At 30.5% G+C, this 22,724-nt stretch overlaps 1 protein-coding gene across 3 annotated transcripts in view; it reads left to right on the forward strand.

Moving 5' to 3' along the window:
* Positions 1-22,724, forward strand: part of LOC132717368 (vesicular glutamate transporter 1-like) — a 71,428-nt gene that overhangs the window by 21,912 nt on the left and 26,792 nt on the right. For 2 of the 3 annotated variants that reach the window (XM_060700818.1, XM_060700820.1), the window contains exons 1-2: positions 15,485-15,637; positions 16,542-17,028. In XM_060700818.1, coding sequence (XP_060556801.1) covers positions 16,943-17,028 — 86 coding nt within the window. In that variant the 5' untranslated portion in view covers positions 15,485-15,637; positions 16,542-16,942. Of the gene's footprint in view, positions 1-15,484; positions 15,638-16,541; positions 17,029-22,724 lie in introns of those variants that run through there. The other variant, XM_060700819.1, reaches the window with a different exon arrangement.

Genomic DNA, 22,724 nt, shown 5'->3' on the forward strand with positions numbered 1-22,724 from the left:
ATATAGCATCAAAACCATCATGCCATTTTATATTAGATTTGGTAACGAAAGATAAATGTATTTTTGTCGTAGCTGACATATCTTGAAAATTTATTTCCCCAGTCAGAAAAATGTTTATCTCCATGTTCGCCTTTTCTTACATGCTCAATCTCCTAAAATCTGACAAAACAAAAAAAGAAGTTATGTATGTCTCTCAAGCAGGTTACAAAATTCTGTTTCAGTAAACTCCATGCTTAATTACATTACAGATAGATTAAATGACAGCTTTTCCCAAAGTCGGAAATGAAATGAAGGTATTAATCTAATTCCTATTGAACACTTAATTCTGATTAAGCTATATCTGCGTCTGTAAAACACATTATTCACTATATCAGGACATGGTATTAAATTCATTGCTATTTCAAGGGACTACTAAAAATGAGGTTCTTCAAAGATGAATGTGTCAGTGAAGGGAACTAAATCAGATTTTGATTATTCAACAGAAGCGTGATATTACTTCTTGGATAGTTTCATCAGTTTTACTGAAAAATGTGTTTATATGATGTGAATAAACCAATATTCAAATAAAATTGATTATTTTAATTTATTCTTACTCTAAATATAGGCGGTGCCATGCCGTGAAAAAGTAAATATTCTAGTATTATGTTGCAATTTTGTAACCCATATTACATGTGATGACGATGTTTGATTTTAGCTCCAATTGAGATTTAAAAAAAACCCTGACATTTGATATACACCGTTGTAAGCAATATTATTATATGATCTAAATATAGCTGCAATCTCATTGGTCCAAACAGTAGTCAACAGAACTTTTTATAAAATCATATTCACTGGGTGTAGTATCATATTAACTGGCTGAATTGGATTTTCCCAGTCTAAAAATAGATTGCGACTCGTATTCAATGATCCTACACCGTAGACTGTGTAATTACACGTGTTAATTGAAAAATAATTGTTGCTTTTTGTTCTTTTTGGCATATTTCTCGATTAAAATATCATTACTTTACTATTATGCTCAAAGACTACACCGTAATGATGAGTATAAACTTGAATTATTTTTGTATGCGCAGCGTTGCGTAGTCGTTGCACGCCTAACACGTGCGTGTTTTTTCCCACGCTTCAACAAGGCAAAATTTGTACATGTATATAAGGTTGCACTTTTTGTGATTTTTTTTATTCCTTAGCCTATTCATATAATAAAACAATTATTGACTAGTGAGCCATTGAATATGATGTGATATTCACCGGCAGAAAGTCATATTGACCTCGGCTATCGCCTCGGTCAATATGTCATCTGCCGGTGAATATCACATCATATTCAATGGCTCACTAGTCAATAATTGTATAATATATCACAGAACAATTACTAAAATATACAGTATCAAGATGAGTATAAATATGGAAAACAAAACTTTTTGAAAATAAACAAAAAAAAGCTAATATACATGCATATAAAATATCTTAAGTAATCTGTGTTACATTTATGATTAAGGAAAACATTCTATTTTTTTTATTAAATTGTGGCTTATGTTTGCGGTTTGCTACGGTTATTTGTACACTGTATTATATGTCTTATCACCATAAACTTAGTCCTGATACATTACACGAGCAATAATTAACGTTAAGATAAGAAAATGGTGTACAATTATTGATATTTCCAGGTAAATACACCGGCAAATACACCGGCACTTGTAATTAATACTCTCAAAATGAGCTGCTACATCGTGTACTTAACGGAAATCAATTTATCAACAAGTTTTGTAAAAATTGGATGCCAAAACCAATAATGCGAAATGACATGCACAACATCTCGCATTGATACTTTACCATGTCTATAAAAAGCAATGAAAGTATTTTCTAAAAAAAAAATGTAAGAACTATGTATTTTTTTTTTTCTTTTTTTGCATTGACAAATGTCACATCAGAAATGTAGGCATCTATTTCGTTGACAATCTAGCATACATGTACATAATACAGGCATAAGTATCTATAACATTTATTCGAAAGTTCACTTGTGGATGATTAAAAGCGATAAAAAATGACCAAAATTGAGTTTGGAAAAAAACATATCAGTGGCGAATATAATACTGTAATAATAAACTTATTTATTCCGTAAGTTAAAATTAAAGAAACTATATATTTCCTCAAAATGTATAGTTTTACCACATTTATAGTTCTAAAGGTAAAATGAATATTTGATTTAAGTATTATCATGTTTAAGTCAGAAAAATAATAATTTGACGACAAAAACAAGTAGTTTTCACTATTTAAAACAGTATTGTTCATTTTCATTAAAGCATCTATGATTCTTTTCCATTTTTCTTGCTATTGTAAAACAAATTGGAGTCCAAAACAAATTTTTCCAAGGGCGTTTGAATTATGCAAAGTAATTTTGTTTTTTAATTGACAATTTTTATTTTTATATTACAAATACTTCTAAAAGGGTTTGCGTTATCTACGTAACTTATTGACCCAATTCTCGTGACACATATAACAATTTGTCTTGAAATAGTTCTCATTTGCTGCCTGAAAGGAACATAACTCAAACCCCGGATCCTAACTGGGCTATACCCTGGTCGCTTACAAATCTTCTCCAATATAAGTAAACAGTTCTATATTGGTACACATATTAATGTGTTAACTATTTTCTTTAGCAAGAGTTTAATTCCGTTTAAGTATCTTCTAATTTCTTAATTCTTCTAAATATTCTAAAAATAGAAAATGCTACATTTAGATAAAATCAGTTACCTCAGTATGTCTATTATCAATCGAGGAAATTAGAATGTAATTAGAGAGTATCCTTTGTTGTTAAACTGTACTTAATTACCTGATAAACGACTGCATTTTTTCTGTTGTATTGTTTGAAAGGTTATTGCCCAGATTAATATGAGCTCATTATCTCTTCTCCATTCACTTAAGTGTTCACGAGTAACGTTTAATTTTGAGTTGATATCATTCAGTATTATTATATTTATTTATTTTTATTTTGTAACACGATTTGTACACCTTAAATTATGACACATTATATAAAAACAGCACGAGGGCATAGAAAATATACCATGCTCTAATATTCAGATGTTAAACTTTGATTTGCCTGGATTCGTGTATTCAATATTGTTGTTCTCACAATGTCTTTATCTCAACTTAATCTAATTGATTTAATAACAGTCTATTTTCAACGATCTGAAATTGGTAAACATTTTAATATTCAATTAATTGTTACGAAGGGCCCAATCCGGTCCATTTAGAAAAACGTAATTAAGAAACCCTTCCACAATGTTGAACGATATCTGTTCTTCCTGTAACATGATTCGTACGATGACGTTTTCACCAGTCGATTAGACATGTAATTGACAGCGCATGTCCATTTGTTTATACAAGAAAACAATACCACTGTGACGTTTAATTACGCAGAGACATTTCACTTGGACTTCAGTGGAACGTTTCAACAGTGTTATTACTTCGTTCTCTCAGCGCTTTGACATTTATTCCCCTCCTTACACTAATCAGACTTTATTTTAAGAATAATTCGTGACAGAGAGACATGGATGAAAGTTTGAAAAATGTTTTGTTGAAATAAAAGAAACAAATTTAGATAACAAATATATACATGTAGTTCTAAAGACGTTATCAGATATCAATTAATTAAAATGTCTGATTTTTTAGAGTGGATTTTTATTTAAATAAAAAAAAAAACAACAATCTATGCATAGGACATGAGTACATTTATTTTCCACATTTATTTCCGAAAAGCTGCTTGAAGCTAGATATTAGTCCGCTAACTACACTTTTATAATTTACCGCAATTTAAAAGTGTGTGTCAGTTGCGTTTGGTCTAAAAGCGAATGGCGTATCCTCAAAATAATTGCTAAAGGATTAAAAAAACAACAACTTAAAATAGTAATCCGGACAATTTGTATTCTGATTACGTCCTAAATTCATGTGTGTCAACATGTAGAGATATAATTATCCTTAGTGAAAGAAATATTATGGAAACAACATATCTTTATTGTTTGCAACTTGTATAGATTAAAACAAAACGATCTAATAGAGCATCGAAACACGAGGCTATATGATTTGTACGAGGGGGGGGGGGGGGCATGTATGGGTATATGATTTAACTCTGACACGTTTTCAATCGAAAAGTCTCCAAACTATGATACAATTATACGATATAGCTTTATACCCTTTACGTAATTGACTATGAAGGATACGATTAGTTTTTGACAGTATACAAGTACGCTGTTTTCTTCTGTACATATATATTACCCATGGGACACCGGCTTCACTGCCAAGTTATTATTGATATTACATTAACGGATCTTAGTTTCTGATTATGCAAATTGAATATGATAGGAGCACGTCTAAAGACGTGGCAACTCATGAATAAACTATCTCCTTGTCGACTAAATATTCATTTATATAGTTGCCCTGGTGGTATATATTATGGCTAAATGAAATATATATATCGATGAAGTGCAATATATATAAATTTATGGTTATGTATTGTTCAGTATTTTATAAAATATGCTTAAAAAGTGAAATTAACGATGTATTCGATTGCAGAAAATTGATATACTTGTAAATGTGTACAATGTTTATAAGCAAACTTGTTTATGTTAATCATTTGGTCATAATGTGTTTAAAATTGTTATTGATTTAGTCATAAAATAATGTGTTTCATCATTAGCGAATATTTAGTGCGTTTAATAAAGCTTACGATACTAAATCTGCGAATCAGCTTTCTAAGGATATAAATGAGAAAAAATGTAAACTAAAAAAGCACGATAAAATAGATCTATATTTTGAGAACAATTATCATTAACCTCATTTTATGGAATTTTCCTTAAAAAATTATCACTAAAATACTTAAACTTGTTCAAAACTTACTTTTATTGTTGTCAATTATTGTGACAACATTGTTTGTGAATGTTTGTCTACGAAACATTAAATAAGTTGGAGACAATAAATAATTTATTACATATGGTATAGTTTTATCTCAGGGTTGGTGAAATTTAAATCACCGGAAGTAGTTGATACCTTGCAGCAAAAAACCTAGCTAGCTGCCATGTAATTAGAATATATAATATATAGAAAAACGGGATAAATGTTTAATTTCTCAGTAGAATAACGATTATGTGTTAATACCGGTACCGCAGTAGGAGTTACAAGGAGCAAGACCCGATGATTCTAAAATTTCGGAAAATGCTTGTTAAATTACATTGATTGATACATTTAGATGTAGAAGAATATTAGATATCCACGTAGATAATCTTTAAAAAATCTCTAATAATTATATCATCTTCAAGAAAACTGATACAAATCTTTTCCATATTGGTGCTATTAATAATAATATTTGATTTAAAATACCCTATCATATCAGGGAAATCGTTACCAGTTTAGCGTTTCACTTAAAAGCGCGTATACGCTCCCGGTCACATATTATTTTAAATCATCTTAAATCCTGTTAGTTCGCGAATACAAAACTACAATACTTTGATTGCTCCTATTTTGTAGACGGGGATAAGTTTGATGATTTATTCTACATGTCCATGTAAGATTACTTACAATATTGCTCACCATCAAAGGAAATAAAATACTAACAATGCTATTGAATTAGTTCTTAGGGTTTTTTTTTCACAACGCGTTATTAATCAAGTGACAGTATACATGTTTAATGCATATACATATTTTACTGCTATGGTAAACCAATCTTATAAGCACAAAAATGCGCTGATTTTGTTTGACTATGTTTGAAATTAAATAAAAATTCAACCATAATACATGTACAAAACATTTTTCTCAACTTTAAAAGATGAGCACGTAATTATTATTATGAACTCTTCGATTTCATTTCACCATAAAAACTTCAGAATTCCATATTTAGTAAACTCTATGCTTAATTACATTACAGACAGATTGAATGACAGCTTTTGGCAAAGTCGGAAATGAAATGAATGTATTAATCTAATTCATATTACGCATGTAATTCTGATTCAGCTATATCTGCGTTTGAAAATAAACCATTCAATTTATAAGGGCATTAAAGTAAATTCATGGGCTTAGTGCATATTAAAATTATTCTGCTATTTCCATAGGATAGCTGATAAACACTTCCCACGCGTATGAAAAATAATCATAAATAACTAAAATATAGTTTATTTGTTTTCATTAAAGAAGAATTAACTATTCACTATTAACTATTCAATTTTAAATATATTTGCACGAAATAGATAATCAAGTTAAATATTAAGTATTCTAATAATAACTGCTGTTTATAATTTAAAGATATCGGTAGGAGTTTTTCTATATGATATTAAACGTGAAGAGCTGATGACTTTAAATTTTATTGGTTTATACAGAAGTAATTTTACTTCAATTATGTAGGTATCTAGTTACATATAGACACACTTTTGAATCCGTTCCTGGAACCAAACAGTACTGGGCAATGTGTAAACTTTCTTGCTTTAGAATACAACGGCTCGCTCCTGACTAGTGTTGTGCAGCCGAAAAATGATAAAATTCATTTAAAAAAAAAAAGAATAAATATGCATGATGATTTTCTTTTAAACACAAATATTTATATATATAATCATTTTCTAAAAGGTCATATTTTTAAAACAAAATTTGTGAAATTTCAAATATGTTAAGTTACAAATTGTATGTGTTTCAATAACAGATGTCAAATTTAAAATTATGTAACTGGAAGATTAAAATGCGGCTTTTCCTCTTTGTCCAATCAACTGTGCTAAAAGTTTTATAATGTATAGGTGATAAGGTCAATTAAGCTGTCTGTACTTATCATGTTGTTAAACCTTATGACTGATAAAATATCCAGGTGATGATTGTTGTTATAAATTCTATGTTGCTATGTTACATTATTTTGTATTGAAACCTGATTGGTCATTTTGTTATTTAAGACACAAAAAGGTTAAAATTCTATTGGTCAGTTAAAACGAAATCAATTTTAGAATTATTGTAAAGATATATGTAGAAAATTTAGAGTCAGTTAGATTTTGGATTTCCAAGTGATAACATTGTATTGTGGCTTTCCACAAAAAATAATCGTTACTGTTTTTAATATCAATTTGTTAACATCAGGATAACCTGTGTATATGTTATATATTATCTGTGGTATTCCACTAAGAAAGAAACATTAAAATATAAAACGGAACATTGTGTTGAGATTCAATCCACCTTAAGTAGAACCCATAATTCAGCGCATAACACGTGGCGGGAATCAGTGTCTTTCCCAACCTCTCAATTTAGCAAGCGAGACTACGAATTCAAATTCCCCAAGAAGAACAACAATGAGTTTCACATATGGAATACCATTCAGAAGTGAAAAATCATGTGGACAATGTGGACTTTATCATAATAACAGACAGGAGAAGTGTTGTGCAAAAATGGCAAGATGCAACAAATGTAATAGAATTGGACATTTTGCACGAGTTTGTCTACGTCCAGCAGTTAGGCAAAAGTCAAACCACTCAAAACTACGCGATCAGGAACGCATGACAACTTTCATCAGACGCAAGACAGCTGAATACACATTTCCGTTTTACAATGAAGACGATGCCTACTTTAAGAAGAACCAAACAAACAATTCTGTAAGTAATGTTTCAACAGCAGAATTTCAGAAGTTGAAATCTTTGACCGATTCAATGACTAAAACTATTTACGGTTTAAAAGCAGAAAATACTGCCCTTGTTTTTAAAAATCAAAGACTTAAGGATTTTAATGAAAAACTACAGGATGAGGTTTCCATAAAGAAATTAGAAATAAGTCAACTTAAAGAAACATTTTTTCAAAACAACAACTCGCTAAAGAAAAAAATTCGGACTGACTCTTCAAAACTAGAGATAATGGACAAACTTATATTAGAATTTAAGAAACTAAATGACGACTATGAACAACTGAGATTGAAGCACAACCAGAAAGCCTATGAAATTATGATGATGGAATCAAGAAAAAACAATCAAATAGATGACTTGAAAGATGAAAACCACACCTTGAAAGATGAAATTGCCCAGTTGAAAGACAAAACTAAATATCTATGTCGAAAAAGAGGAAACAGAAATCAAGATCTTTCAAGTACATGCGAAACCGGGTTCCCACATGAATGGAGAGGTCAATATCATCATGGAAGACAACAAGGACAGAGGGGACAATACAACAGAAATAGACGTCATTAAAACTGTGTTGTTTACAATAAGACAGTGATTAGGATATTTATTATTAGTGAATGGTACTTACGCTTTTCAGCAAAATCGGTGCTTTATATTCAAGTATATATTTCTGTAACTGAATATCTTATGTAAACAGTATTCTGATTTAATGATATTTATTTTTGTTAAATAGTATTTATGCTTCATTTCACAGGAGTGAAATAGTCTTAAAGGAGGGAGAAGTGTTGTGCAGCCGAAAAATGATAAAATTCATTTAAAAAAAAAAAGAATAAATATGCATGATGATTTTCTTTTAAACACAAATATTTATATATATAATCATTTTCTAAAAGGTCATATTTTTAAAACAAAATTTGTGAAATTTCAAATATGTTAAGTTACAAATTGTATGTGTTTCAATAACAGATGTCAAATTTAAAATTATGTAACTGGAAGATTAAAATGCGGCTTTTCCTCTTTGTCCAATCAACTGTGCTAAAAGTTTTATAATGTATAGGTGATAAGGTCAATTAAGCTGTCTGTACTTATCATGTTGTTAAACCTTATGACTGATAAAATATCCAGGTGATGATTGTTGTTATAAATTCTATGTTGCTATGTTACATTATTTTGTATTGAAACCTGATTGGTCATTTTGTTATTTAAGACACAAAAAGGTTAAAATTCTATTGGTCAGTTAAAACGAAATCAATTTTAGAATTATTGTAAAGATATATGTAGAAAATTTAGAGTCAGTTAGATTTTGGATTTCCAAGTGATAACATTGTATTGTGGCTTTCCACAAAAAATAATCGTTACTGTTTTTAATATCAATTTGTTAACATCAGGATAACCTATGTATATGTTATATATTATCTGTGGTATTCCACTAAGAAAGAAACATTAAAATATAAAACGGAACATTGTGTTGAGATTCAATCCACCTTAAGTAGAACCCATAATTCAGCGCATAACACTAGTCGGGCGCGTTAACCACTCGACCATGCGGCTAATTTATTTGTCAACAGTTTAGAATAAACCCAGAATGCCCATGGTTCTTTGATGTTTCTCTACAGATCATGCATGTTCCATTCCAAGCTTATTAACACTTTGTCATATTGTGTTTTGTAAATGTAGTTTGCACTGATTGTTACATCTTTAAGCGAGTGTGATGAAAAATCAAATTTTTATTTAGCGATTTTCTTTAAAAACGTAGGCCTGCACGAAATTGTATACTAATGAAGACGATATCAATACGTGGAGCAAAGTTACTACTACCGTAAGCAAAAAAAAAAATCTAATAAAAATCGAATGATAATGATAACTGCATTGTTTTAAGAAAGAACAAAAACATTTTCTACATTAAGCTTTTTTTTTCTTTTAAGGAGTTCTTTATTAAATTGCGCAGAAATAAAGTATTAAAATCGATGTGTGGGTTAACTTTCAGCAATTCATAACTAATCGTCTATATTTTATGATTTCCCTAAACATTTTTATCAGATATAATCATAATGAAAGTAGTCCCTTAAGACCGTAAGTTAATGCAAAATAGTAATTGAAAATATATCATAGGGCGAGATATTGATTCTAGTTAGTTTTGAATAGTACTTCAATTCTGAGAAATATATCCGGGGATGATAATAAAAGACCTGTAGACTTGAGTCAGTTTAATTACGCCAGTTAAAGTATTGTTATTTATATTTCAATATGCCCTCCGCAGTACAAATATATCCCCTTTTTATGTTTTCTTCGAACAGGAATCATGATATACAATGAAATGCGCGCTAACTTTACAAAACTCCAAAATGGAACCTAAGTTCTTGTTTCAACTGTATCACACTTATGGCAGACCGTATACAATTTGATTGATCCGGATTTCTGACATTTCTTTTTTTTATTTTCCAACGTTTGTTCGGCAGGCACACACATAATTGAGCCGTGTCACAACAACACCAACATAATGGGTTTGATCCATGCTGTTCGCTATTAGTTTCTCTACTTGTAATAGGGTTTGTAAGCGAACAGCATGGATCCCTATCGAAATTTTAAAAATTAAATTAAAAGTAAAATATTGTGAACAAAGGAATTAATTTACACATCAGCACTCCACGTAAATTACCACACAAAAAAATGAAAAAAAGACAACAAAAAACATTAGTTGAATCTTCAATCTTTTTACTTTTCATAAAATCTTATTACATTTTCTCGAGTCTGATTTCTTGAAAACATTTTGGTCATCTGGAGGCGTGCAGCTTTTGTGAGCGTCACCTATGTTTATTTTCAAATGCAATATTATTAGAAGATTTGTTACTTATTTCCTTCACAACAATTAAAGACTAGATTTATATGAGATTAAAATTTAATAAATACATTTTCGGGAAGTCTGTGAAATATACTAATGCTTACCATTTCTTATATCATTATCTTAATATTATAAGTATCGTTTATAAACATGTGTACATGTATGTCTATATATTATTTTTGTAGATTTTTGTGTATATTGCGTATGAAATGATATGCCGTGTCACACCGCTTATTAAAAAATGATAGGACATTTTTCTTTTTTAAATAAGCAAAATGATTGAAAAAGTATGAGTTTGCCAATGCAGCAGTATCTGTTTAAATTCACTTAAAATTGATTACGTCATGTTATTAATTTCTCATTACTCATCAATATAAACATGAAACATTTGTAAGAACTCTTTAGCTTTTAACGTTATTGATCTAGAATATTGTAAATTGTTTCTGGCTATACTTAAACGGGCATTAACGGTACGAACGGTCCCCAGGGGCACACCGCTTCACTGCCAAGTTATTATTGATAGTACATTAGCAGGCCTTTGTTTCTTCCAATTATGCAAAATGAAGAGGAGGCGAAATAGTCTGAAACAGTGCCACGTTATATATAAGTTCAGGGTTTAGATGTGTTTTTTTCTAGTAAATATGTACAATGTATATCCGGATCTAGATATGGGACAAGATGATTTTAAAGCAGACATTCCGTCAACATTCCAGTCTATTAGAAAACACTTTTTTTCTATAAAAAAAACATGAATAATTTCATACTAAAAATTTTTTACTTGATTAATATTGATATACTTGTTTTTCACTTACTTGACAACATTTGGTATTTTGTGCTAAATAGACAGTCACAAATACACTAATTTTTTCTATAAATGATATTCTATTACATTATATATGTAGATTTCACACCTACCATAACTATTGATTCGCCATATGTCGCGATATAATATAACATTATATAAAAAGCCCAGAGTCATAAAAATGTGTGATACAAATACACTATATAACAATGGTTCAATCAACTAATGAGCCAATGAATTAACGTGTGACGTACCCAGAAATCCTAAGGGATTTTCTGTCTTCTGTCGTCGGTATACCAATTTAAAAGCTGGCATGGTTAATCATTTATAGCGTCCGCTTTCCACAATATTTCAGACTGCTGTATAAATCCAAGTTACTGTGTATCGTTATAGTACAAACAAGTAAACTAAACTAGTGTTCTTTTTTTCTAAATATAGTAAAAAATCTTAAACTGGGTAGAGATGATTACATAAGTTTTAACGTGTATATATATAATACAAATATAAACATTGTACTTCGAAATATGTAAACACATATACATTTATGAACATGAACAAGGCCGTTGGAAATATTGTGATGTAATCATTTTAATATTTAATTGACATTTAGAACATTCAAGCACTAGCTCCGAAATTTTATAATATTATATTTTTATAGTATTGCTTTCTCTCAATTTTAATACTTTTCTTTCGTACAAATTGATATGTACCTGTTCGATATACCTTTAGCCGGCCTTTATTATACAGAATGACAAAATGATAGGGAATGGTCTGAAAAAAGTGCCACATTATAAGTAAGTTCAGGGTTGATTTGTAGTTGTTTCTAGTTAAAATATACTTGTTTATCTACAAATAGACAAGGTATATTAATTATTGACATTTCGCCTTTTTTCCAGACAAATAATAAATAAAAACAGTTTTAATCAAAACCTATGACAAATCATGAAATATTTTATATATAATTATCTTGTTTAAGTCAACTCATGTTACTCGGCAGACGCTGTGTAGTAATAAAATAATAAAGACATAACCGCTTTTAAAACTGAGCAATATAAGTTACGTACGTATCACGTGATTCACCCACCATCAAATGATTGTTTTAAAAATCGGGTGGCGTTGTTGTGTACACGAGCTGAAGCGTATATAAGTGTTGTTTTAAAAACTATAGAATTCTATTGATTTTCATTTGTCGTAGGTTTCAATGCTTTTAAATGAGAATGATTGACTGTAGAGATTTGATGTTTACATAGGACAAGTTAAAAGGTTGGAAATCAAACTCCCCCACAACTTAGTCAAATATTTATTATGTTGTTCAACAATGCCCTTTGTTTTTACATTTTACGTCTATTTTAAGTCTGTTGTTTTCAGATGAATGTAACATTGATATCATTGATTTAAAGGAGGAAAATTTAGCGTTACACACATTGTATAAATAATAAACAATAGTTGATTTGTACTTTCGTGAGTTTGGAGCGTGCGTCACAACTGCGTCCATCCGTTCAGACTTGCTGTTATAGTTGGTCGATCCTTTTTGTTTGGTATTTGTTCATCTTTACATTATGTATTCCTGCATGTGTTCGTTCGGCTGTTACACGGTTATTGTTTACTAGACCGTACTCCCGCTGGTCCGGTCGCTCATATAAGATTAATAATAATTGAATCGTAAGCTTACTATTATATGAGCATTACATAAGTAACGACACGGACACGTCGGTATGATATAGTTATAAGCTATAAGGGTGCATGAGAAATAAAAGAAAAAGAATATACACTTCAAGAGTTAATTACTAAATGGTTAAAAAAGTTTTCTGATACATCGAATTTTTTGGAACATACATTATTTCATTATGTTATATCTAATATAAGTCTCCATGCATATTCGAACATATACAAACTCTAACTCTAACGAAATATTCCGATTTAGTATATTGTTTACAATTTAGAGCCGAAATTAATTATGGAATTGAAACATAGCATTATGTGATCATATTATATTGTCTAGGAACTAACACGCATTTGTAAGTCTAAATGTATTAAATGTTTGATGCGAATTTCATAACGTAATACTAAAAAGTGAAGCAAAACCGATTATGTTAATTTACGCAACCAGAAATCGTAACTGTGTTCTGTTTAACCTATTCCCTGCTTCGATTAATAACAAATTAAATTGGGATGTTCCGTAGAATTTGAGCAACATATACAGCTAAATGTTGAATAGTAATATGTCTAAAATCTTTTGCGTGATTAAATTATTCCATGCAACATATTAATATAGTATTATAATTCACAATATAATTAAAAATATTAATCTATCTTATCTCTTTAATCTTATCTTATCTTTTATCTCAACTTATCTTTCTTCTTTTATCTTATCTTATCTCTTCAATTAGTATTGCTACGTATTGTATAATAAAATAATTGTACAAAAATATCCTTCTTATTTAAAAAAAACCGGCCAAAATCTACACATTTTTTTTCCATTTCTTTATAAGAAAGATCTTCGTTATTTTTCATCAATCTGTGTGTGTTTTGTCTGTGACGCTATCGGCAAATCAGCAATATTATATTTGTTTACATTAAGTAAACACAATCAGAGGGGAGACTCCATTATGAGCAGCCCTATTGAAAGCTCGTTCTAACGGAACAATCGACCAGTAGACATTTCAGAGACTGTCTTATATATTTACATATCACTTCTCTTTGTTGAAAAGTCGCCGTGATTTTTTCAAGTGATACCATTATGTTGTTCAAACGAAATCAACGCGTGGCCAACGTAGCAATTAGTTAGGTAGAAATAACTCACCATTACATTATCATCATTGATTAACTAAAAGGTAAAATCGTTCAATAATTAGAACGAGCATCACACAATTTGTGTATCTTAATCATCGCTAATGATTGCGCAACTTTCACAGGCTCGCAGAAAATGTGATAAAGTTTTTTGATGATTATTGCGCTCTGGTTAAAGTCATTCTAAACTCACTATGACAAAATATCAGCAAAAATTATTGTTACTATATATGCTTTAAGTTACATGCGTACGTGTTACTACATGTATAATAAGTCAACATATTAATGACGTTCTCTTATTATCATATGCTTAAAGTATTTAAACTAAAAAACAAATAAGCATGTTCTTGGTCATCTGAGGTCAGGTTGATACACTCCTTTTATTACGGATACTGAATTCAGATTCTATCAAATACTAGTAGCGAGCTCATTCTATCTGCTCTATAAATATAGAAATAAAACCAACGAGCGAGAATGCTGCAACAGATATCGGTCTCTTTGTACATTTGAAACTAACGCTACTAGTGAATCAGGTGTGTTGTTTCTCATATATTATGGAGTGTTTCTTTGATCATCGCATGTGACTGAAACTCGGGGTATTTTAGTTCAATGTATATTTAATTCATTCGTGGCACATGAATGTGTAGTTTTCTGTTATAGTGTTTTCAATATTTTGATTATGTTGGTGGCATTCGTTGGTGGAATTTGTTAGATTTATTTCTGGTATTATTTCGTGTTGTACTTTCATTATTTTCTAATTGTTCTAAAGGAAATTCATTGTGTATATTTATAATACCTGTAAACGTTAAATGCTCTTTTTATGACTTAAAATTATTGCTTTACTTTAAGGGGTCAGTTATAAAGAAATTAATCGAAATAATCATAATTTCAAAATAACAAATTTTTATCATATCATCCTTGACTTAAAGAACAAAGGTGTTTAATGTTTTAAAGTAGTTGTACCCGACGAGCTATTGAAAGAAACAACAACAACAAATGATGAAATGAATAGTACGTCCACGATCAAGAGAAAAGGGGGCAACATGACCGATTAATACACCTGATGATATCGTCAGAATAAGTGATGTGGACGAACGATATTGTGACATTTTACATCATAATTTTACAGCTTTTGTAATTTTTAATGTCCCAGCACCATCCCTGTGGAATATAGTTTATGGATTTATATTAACAATTAAGTGTTAAAAGAGATTGAAATTGTTGTGGATATAGTGTACGTAATAGAAGCACATTCATTTTTATAGCTTTAGATCGATATTCAACAATGTAGCATCTGAATGTAAACCACTTTTATTCCAAAATAACGCGAGCGAGGAACAATTGGTTCATTAAATATTGAATGGATGAAGCACACCCGATATTGACTAACTCTCCACAGCTTCCCAATATGTACCCCCATCCCTTTGGGACTTCTGTAAACCATTTACCATAGTCTAGAATACACTATCGGATAGCAGCTCAGTCCGCGTCGTTAACTTTTCGGGAAAAGGATCGTTAACATTTCGGGAAATAGAAGGATTAATATTATTCTGCAGGAATTAATGCAGCGCCAGGGTAGGATTTTTTGTTAAGCGTCATAAATTGGAACTGACAGGAGAAAAAACATAATGACATAAATTTTTGACGGCTTTTGAATGTGTTTTTTAATAGAACGGAAACATTTTCCAGGACAAGCGCATTTCAATAAAATGTTTATATATATTGTAACTTTCATATGTAACCTTCACAATTTTATTAATTTTATTTTTTTCTTTCGGACCGATTTATAACTAATCAATTGACATTTTATTCTTATTTCTTATTGATAATTTTTGTATACATGTATATATAATGAAAACAAATTAAAACCATGTATCAATTTCAGTTTTTGATGTACTACTTTTTATTTTATATAAGTATAAATACGAGATTTAAAGTCATAACGTGTTGACAGTTTGTGAATTCAAGATAAAAATTTAATCATTTGACAAATAGAAAAAAAAACGTCAGGTAAATGAATCATATTTTGTTCCATTATAAACAATTAATTTTGCGATCGTAACAGGCGGGTGCATATGAAATATACCTTAGCGGTCATGACATACTTGAGATACGTTCTTTTATTTTGTTTTTAATGTTAGAGGTATATAAGTTCGACATTCTTACTAACTCTGTCTACTTGTTGACATCAGCTGTTCGAGCACTGGAATTAATCTTTTCATTACTTTCCTAGCTTCAAAAAGTGGTCGTAAAAGCTAGCCAAATAAATTATTTAGAGGAACGAAAGGTGTCAAATTCCTATTGCATCGACGGAAACTTATAGAGCACATCGTTTCAGCGTAAATTGCACACGGTTATGTTCCGCTAAATAAATTAAATCGTTTTTATGTTTCTCAGCCGGTGCACGTGCTAGGCTCGTGAGCGTTTGTATCAGATATCAAAATTGTATTAACTTAAAACCAACCCATTTCAATTTCAGGAAAAGAAGTGGTTCACACTATCTCCGACATGATACGGTGACAAGTACGTTAGATTGGAAAGCTTTTATTTAATCAAAAGTTTCCTGTTCCACGGCAGACGACACATTTCTAACTTTGGAAAATACCCAAGGGGATCCGAAAAACGCAACAAGGCAGCGCAGCACGTTTCAAAGATTCAGAGACGTTTCCTGTCAACATATTTTAGAAAGGAAAACATGTATCGTTTTCTATTTGTGATAGAAAAATAGTGTGTATATTCAGGGAGAATTTCTTCTCGGATTTAGATATCAAGTTTTACAATCAAGCGGCCGCAGATATTTTCTAAAGCCGCGGAGGGGTCTGCTTTGTGTCATCACGTTCCAGGAATATTGTTCAATAAAAAAGAACGAAAAGTACAAATATGAAGGATTTACAGAGAAAGATAGTGGAATTAAAAGACGTGAAGGATGAAAAAATGATGAAACTAAAAAATTTCAGACCTACAAAGTAAGTATTAAATGCCTTTTACATGTATAAATTTGTATGTTTTCTTTTTTTTTTCTTGTGAGTAAAACTTTTACATAAAACATTATTTTGATTCATTGGGGAAACTATTCTTTGTCTCGGAAATGACAGTTAATAACTCGTTCTTATTAGATTTATTTACAAACATTTCAACTCACATTTAAAGACTTATAATTTCCATTTGTGCTCCAAATTTGTGTAAGAATAATACTTGTGTTATGAAATGAATAACAATGAGATATACATGTAGTATTAAAACGAAATACTGGATGCCAATGAGATAAAAAATTTAATTAAACACTCATCCTACAGTAAAGTTTTATTAAAAGTTCGGCGTTTGTTTTTAAAGTTCCACTTCTTTTCGTGTGATAATAGTAGATATAAGCCATGAAACACTTTTGGAAGTTCTGCAACTATAGTAAAAAACGTGTGTCAAGTGATTAAGAAAAAAGAAATATAATGGTAACTTATTACGGTAACTTTCGATACTGAAATCTTTAATAATTATGCTGATAAAAACATTACGTTGATAATTTTAAAAAAAATGGTGTTCAATTTGAGATATTTTGGTTCCAACTTGAAGCATATACTTCGCAGAAACCACACTGTATTTTTCTGTAAAAGAACAGACAAAAGAAACCACAGTTTGAAGTGAAATCAATCTATTTGATTATTGTGTAAGCTCATGAATATAAAATCACTATCTGTCAGTGCATGTACTTACAAGTTACTACATGAAAATGCTCCGGAAAATTCCGCCATAAAGTTGTCTTTCATTTCTAAGGAAATTTAATTACAGGGAGTTAATGTAAAAGCGTCTGTATCCAACAGAACGGTGCGACATTTTATCTCCACATGTGACAGTTCCTCTTTGTTATTTATCTTAGAGCTTTTGTACATGTGACAGTAGTAAATGCAGACAAGTTCATTAAAAAAAGGACGAAAATACTTCCTAAACCCTTCTTATACACTATAAAGTTTGAAAGACATATGTAGAACGAAATTGAATCAACAAGTTTTAATAACATCCATAAATGTCAGTTGTAATGGAATATTCAAGGCCAAAAATAGCTTACCATATTATATTTATAATATGAATATTTAAACTTATTTTTTCTTTATGTAATATTGTTAGATAAAACAAGGCATGTTATATCTAAAATAGAAAGCCAACAATTCGTGTGCATCAAAAATAGAGGTAATATTAGTTCTTTATATTATTATTATTATAATTATCGTTATTAATCGGAGCAACCGGTAAATATACACATAGTCATTTATTCTCATCCGAACTATCAAATGTAAGTACAATATAATTATGTAATTTATTATTAAATCTAAGACGAAGCTATTTTCTTTTTCATCCCTGACACACACAGGAGAAATAATTTTATCTCAAAGATAAAAATCGTGTCTTAATTGTTTAATTTTAAGTAAATGTCAATTTAAGAAACAGGAAATATTCTCTTTTAGTATCATAAAACAAGTTATGTTACATTCTTTGACAAATTATAGCCATCTTCATATTCTTAAACCATTTTTATGTTTAAATGTTAAATTCTGCTTAAGCCGGTGCTATGGAGCGTCGACGGTAGTTTGCACTTGACAGTATCGTCCATGAACAGGCTCAGTCAAACCGAGCTTGCAACATTTTCAATTTTGGCGTTTAAGACTTTCTTAAGAGATTCTTATTTTTGTATTTTCTGACCCATTAATTTAAGCAAAAACTGATAACTGATATCATCTCACAACTAATCATTTATTTCACATTTTTAAATTATTTGTCAGTAATGTATGAATATATATTTACTATTTTATTCCTTTGAATAAAACGTGAAAGGAAACGGGATAAAAGGCTAAATAATCCCGCGAACAAATTATTCAAACTTAAGCTAAACACACATTTATTTACTCGAAATATGATGTATAAATTATTATAACATGTTTTGTTAATACCAAAATAATGTCAGATTTGATGCAGTTTTTTCTAAAGGCAAAGAAGGGATAACAAATACCCATTGAGTGTAAAACTAAATGTTTCATGTTTTTATGGTTACAACGATTTATTTCACTGGACTATCTAAAATATATAAATACTTGATGAATAATTTGAGTATGAAGGTAAAGGACAATAGGCTCATATTTTCATAGTCAAGTTGAGCTGCATTGACTTTATAATTCAAAAGATTGACTGTTAAAATGGTGTTTGACCAACAGGTGATATTTGAAAATGTTTAGAATAGTTATTTATAGTTTTTGCGAAGTGAATTATTAAATCATAAGGAATTATTGCAAAATGAAAACTTATTTATATATTCACATGTTCACTGACTATATACCCTTGGGTAGGAATTATGTCACTTTAAATCGCTTACTCAGTAAGTGAGGTACTGAAAGATAAGAAGGGGCTCGTCCAATTTAATTTTCTACCCTCAATGAAAAGATAAATCAAAATAAAATTATTTGTTCTATACCATTTGCTGAAACTTACTGTGTGCTGTTAATGACGTATTTTATATTTCACCGGTTTGGCGTATTCTCCTTACAAATATTATACTAAATTGAAAAAGAAACCGCTTTTTTGGTTAAGATTTCATTCCAAAGTCGTTTGTAAAACTGGAACGAATGCTCGTGCATGTCGGCCATGCATACGTAAAATATATGTCAGGTACCAGACCGAGTTGCATAACCTTACCAATCAGTCAAACTCGTCCAAAAGATATGATTATTTATTTTGACAGCAACACCTTATTTTTCTCCATGATGCATATTATGGCCTCATTGGTCTCCCGTGCATCAAAATACATGTAGTATCATTACAACAAATCGGCATAAACTATCAGTGAATTACTGAATTCAAAATTAACAGGTCATCTTGTAGTAGATTATAACATTTAAGGACATGATTGATGACATGTTCGGGGTCCGTACTCTTAGTGTCTGAAAGGGCGGATGTACCTTCATTAAGCCTAGAATTCTTACATGTACATACATACTACCCAAACCCGTTTTAACATCCTATATGTTCTTCCAAACTAGTAATCTACCATCACGTACTGGTGCACACACTAAACTGTTACAATAAAAAACCCATCCTCGCCATCATAAAACACCCAGGAAAAAACTTCTTCAATCAATTATGCAACAATATTTTCAGCAAAGTAGTCAGCAATTCGCAAAAGTAATTAACCTCGCCAGAACTGTAGCCAAGTAATCAATTTTACAAAGTTTTTAATGTTTCCATTTTTAGAATATGATTATTGTAATATATCACATACTGTCTGAGTAGGCGTGACATACATTATATAAACTAATGTAATAGTTTACAACTAAAATATAATTGCCAAGCCATGAATATTCTGCATGAAATGGAGAGTCCTTATTATTCGCTACAATTTACGGAACGTCCGTAGTTCTACTCAGGAGCCCGTTTGTGAGTGCAATGATGTATTGGGGAAGGGGGTGCACCCGAGGTCCTCTACTACGAGTTAAGCTGGAAAGTCGCCATATGACCTTTACTCTTTTGGTGTGACGTAAATCCCAACCAAAACCAAAATCATTAATATCTATAAGAATTATTGTTCGAAAAGTACACATTAATAAATCAGTGTAAATTCAAATTATATTGTGCTTTCAAGTGAATAATGAACGTTTCCCACCATCTAACGGGAAAAGAACAGTATCTTATCAGAAATGAAGTTTCCGTCTTCATTTGGCTTGATTTAAAGTTTTAAATGTAAATCTTTTAGAAAACCACTTTACAAATCTCACGGGGCATGACTCTTGTATAATGTAATGTATTAAATGCACACACGTTTGCGAGAGATTCACTAAAGTTATATTATATTTGACACATCAATGTAACGTTGCCATGGAGACAGATATTCCCAGCTGAATCAGCAAACAAGTGATGGAATAATGTTCTTGTAACAAAGGTCAAGGACGATCAATTTATGAAATAACTCCAATTCAAACATATGATTATCATATATGTATAAAATACCATCTCACGGTAAACAAGAGAAAACTCGCTGAAACACACGGCCCTAGCATATGTTTTTCATTAAACTCTTATGCATCACTGAAATTTCCAAGTTAAGTTTAAATGACGAATATTTACAAAAATAAACTATTGACTCTATTGTGCACTTATGACGCCAGTAGAGTATTTGAATTATTTAAATTAAAGGAGTATTTTTCACTTCACTGAGGAGCAAAAGACTAAAAAAATTAAATATGATTTTTACATAGATAAGCCTGGTAGCAAAGATACTCAGTTATAAGTCATAGTGAAGATACTCAGATATAAGTCGAAAATCCTATTTTGAACTCTCCATAACCCATTTTAAGTGAAAAGCGTTACAACGCTTTTCATTTGTCGGTTATATTTTCTTGATTAAGATAATTATTCTGGAAAAATAAAAAATAAAAACAAAGATAAAAAAACGAGAGAGCGAATGGTCAGAAATCTTGCACAAAAGTTTTTGGTCTATACCTACATCAAATGGAACATCTCGAATATCATTTCCAGTCCCGTCTTGTCACGTCAACCTCAGCGGAGTCCCTCTAATATTTATATATTTAATACTGAACTCAAATGACCATAAGAGGTTAATACACGGCAGGAGAGGGCCGGAAGGTGATAATCGGCCCGCAAAATGAATAATGGACCCGAGGGCTTTAGCCCGAGGGCCATTATTCATTCAGGGCCGATTATCACCTTCCAGCCCTACTCTGACGTGTATTAATGTCTTTAATACACTTGGTAGATCTAATAGAGTCTAGTAGCATTTAAAAAAAAACAAAAAAAAAACAACAAAACAACAACAAAGTTCTTTGTCTACTCTTCTACTGTTCTGTACAGATATGTTAACTGTTTGTGTGTTCAAAGCAGTAGAATCTACTAGAAGCAAGTTTTATTTTCATTTTATTTCGGAATTCATTTGTCGTATTATTTCTTCAAATTTCAATAGTAACAAAAATGTGTTTGTACTAAATACGCTTAAGCTCTCATAATAAAAATAAAGCGATTCGTGCTGACAACCTACTTTCACTTTTACAGTTAACTGTTTGATGACGTAAAATTTGACGTCATTGGTTCAGTTTGTGCACGTGCACATGTTCTGCGGGCTGATAACTAGTTCTCGGCCCCGGGCCGCAAACTCATAATAGGTCACGTGACACACATAATCAATTGAAATCATATGCAATTTTGTTACTATATATAGTAACAAGTGTATTAAAAGACTTTATCATATTTTCATTGTACACCTTTGCTCTTATTTAAAATATTGCCTTCACTCTTCATACTTTATAAGGTGTCTGTCTTGCATGTGTAAATACCACTTTCAGGTTCATTCTCTAAACATGCAATCAGGTATCCGTAATTCATAATGTTATAAATAAACAGAAAACAATAAAGGCATATTTCACATTCCAGTCTGTTTCATGTTAAGAATATTGATCAAATGACAGAATAAAAAGTAATTTGAAGCAACAGATGCCATTAGTTATTTCTTATTGGTACTAATGTTTCACATATCAACATAATATAACCATTTACTGATATGTTATTTTTCTTCATTACGTGCAGGGATAGAATAGTGTAACATATGATAATTTCAATGAAGTATAAAAGAAACACATACAATACTTGCAATTTCAAATTTTCCCTTGTG

This window comes from Ruditapes philippinarum, unplaced genomic scaffold (genome assembly GCF_026571515.1).
Source record: "Ruditapes philippinarum isolate M1 unplaced genomic scaffold, ASM2657151v2 ctg1257_1_1_1_1, whole genome shotgun sequence".
NCBI classification, from domain to species: domain Eukaryota; kingdom Metazoa; phylum Mollusca; class Bivalvia; order Venerida; family Veneridae; genus Ruditapes; species Ruditapes philippinarum.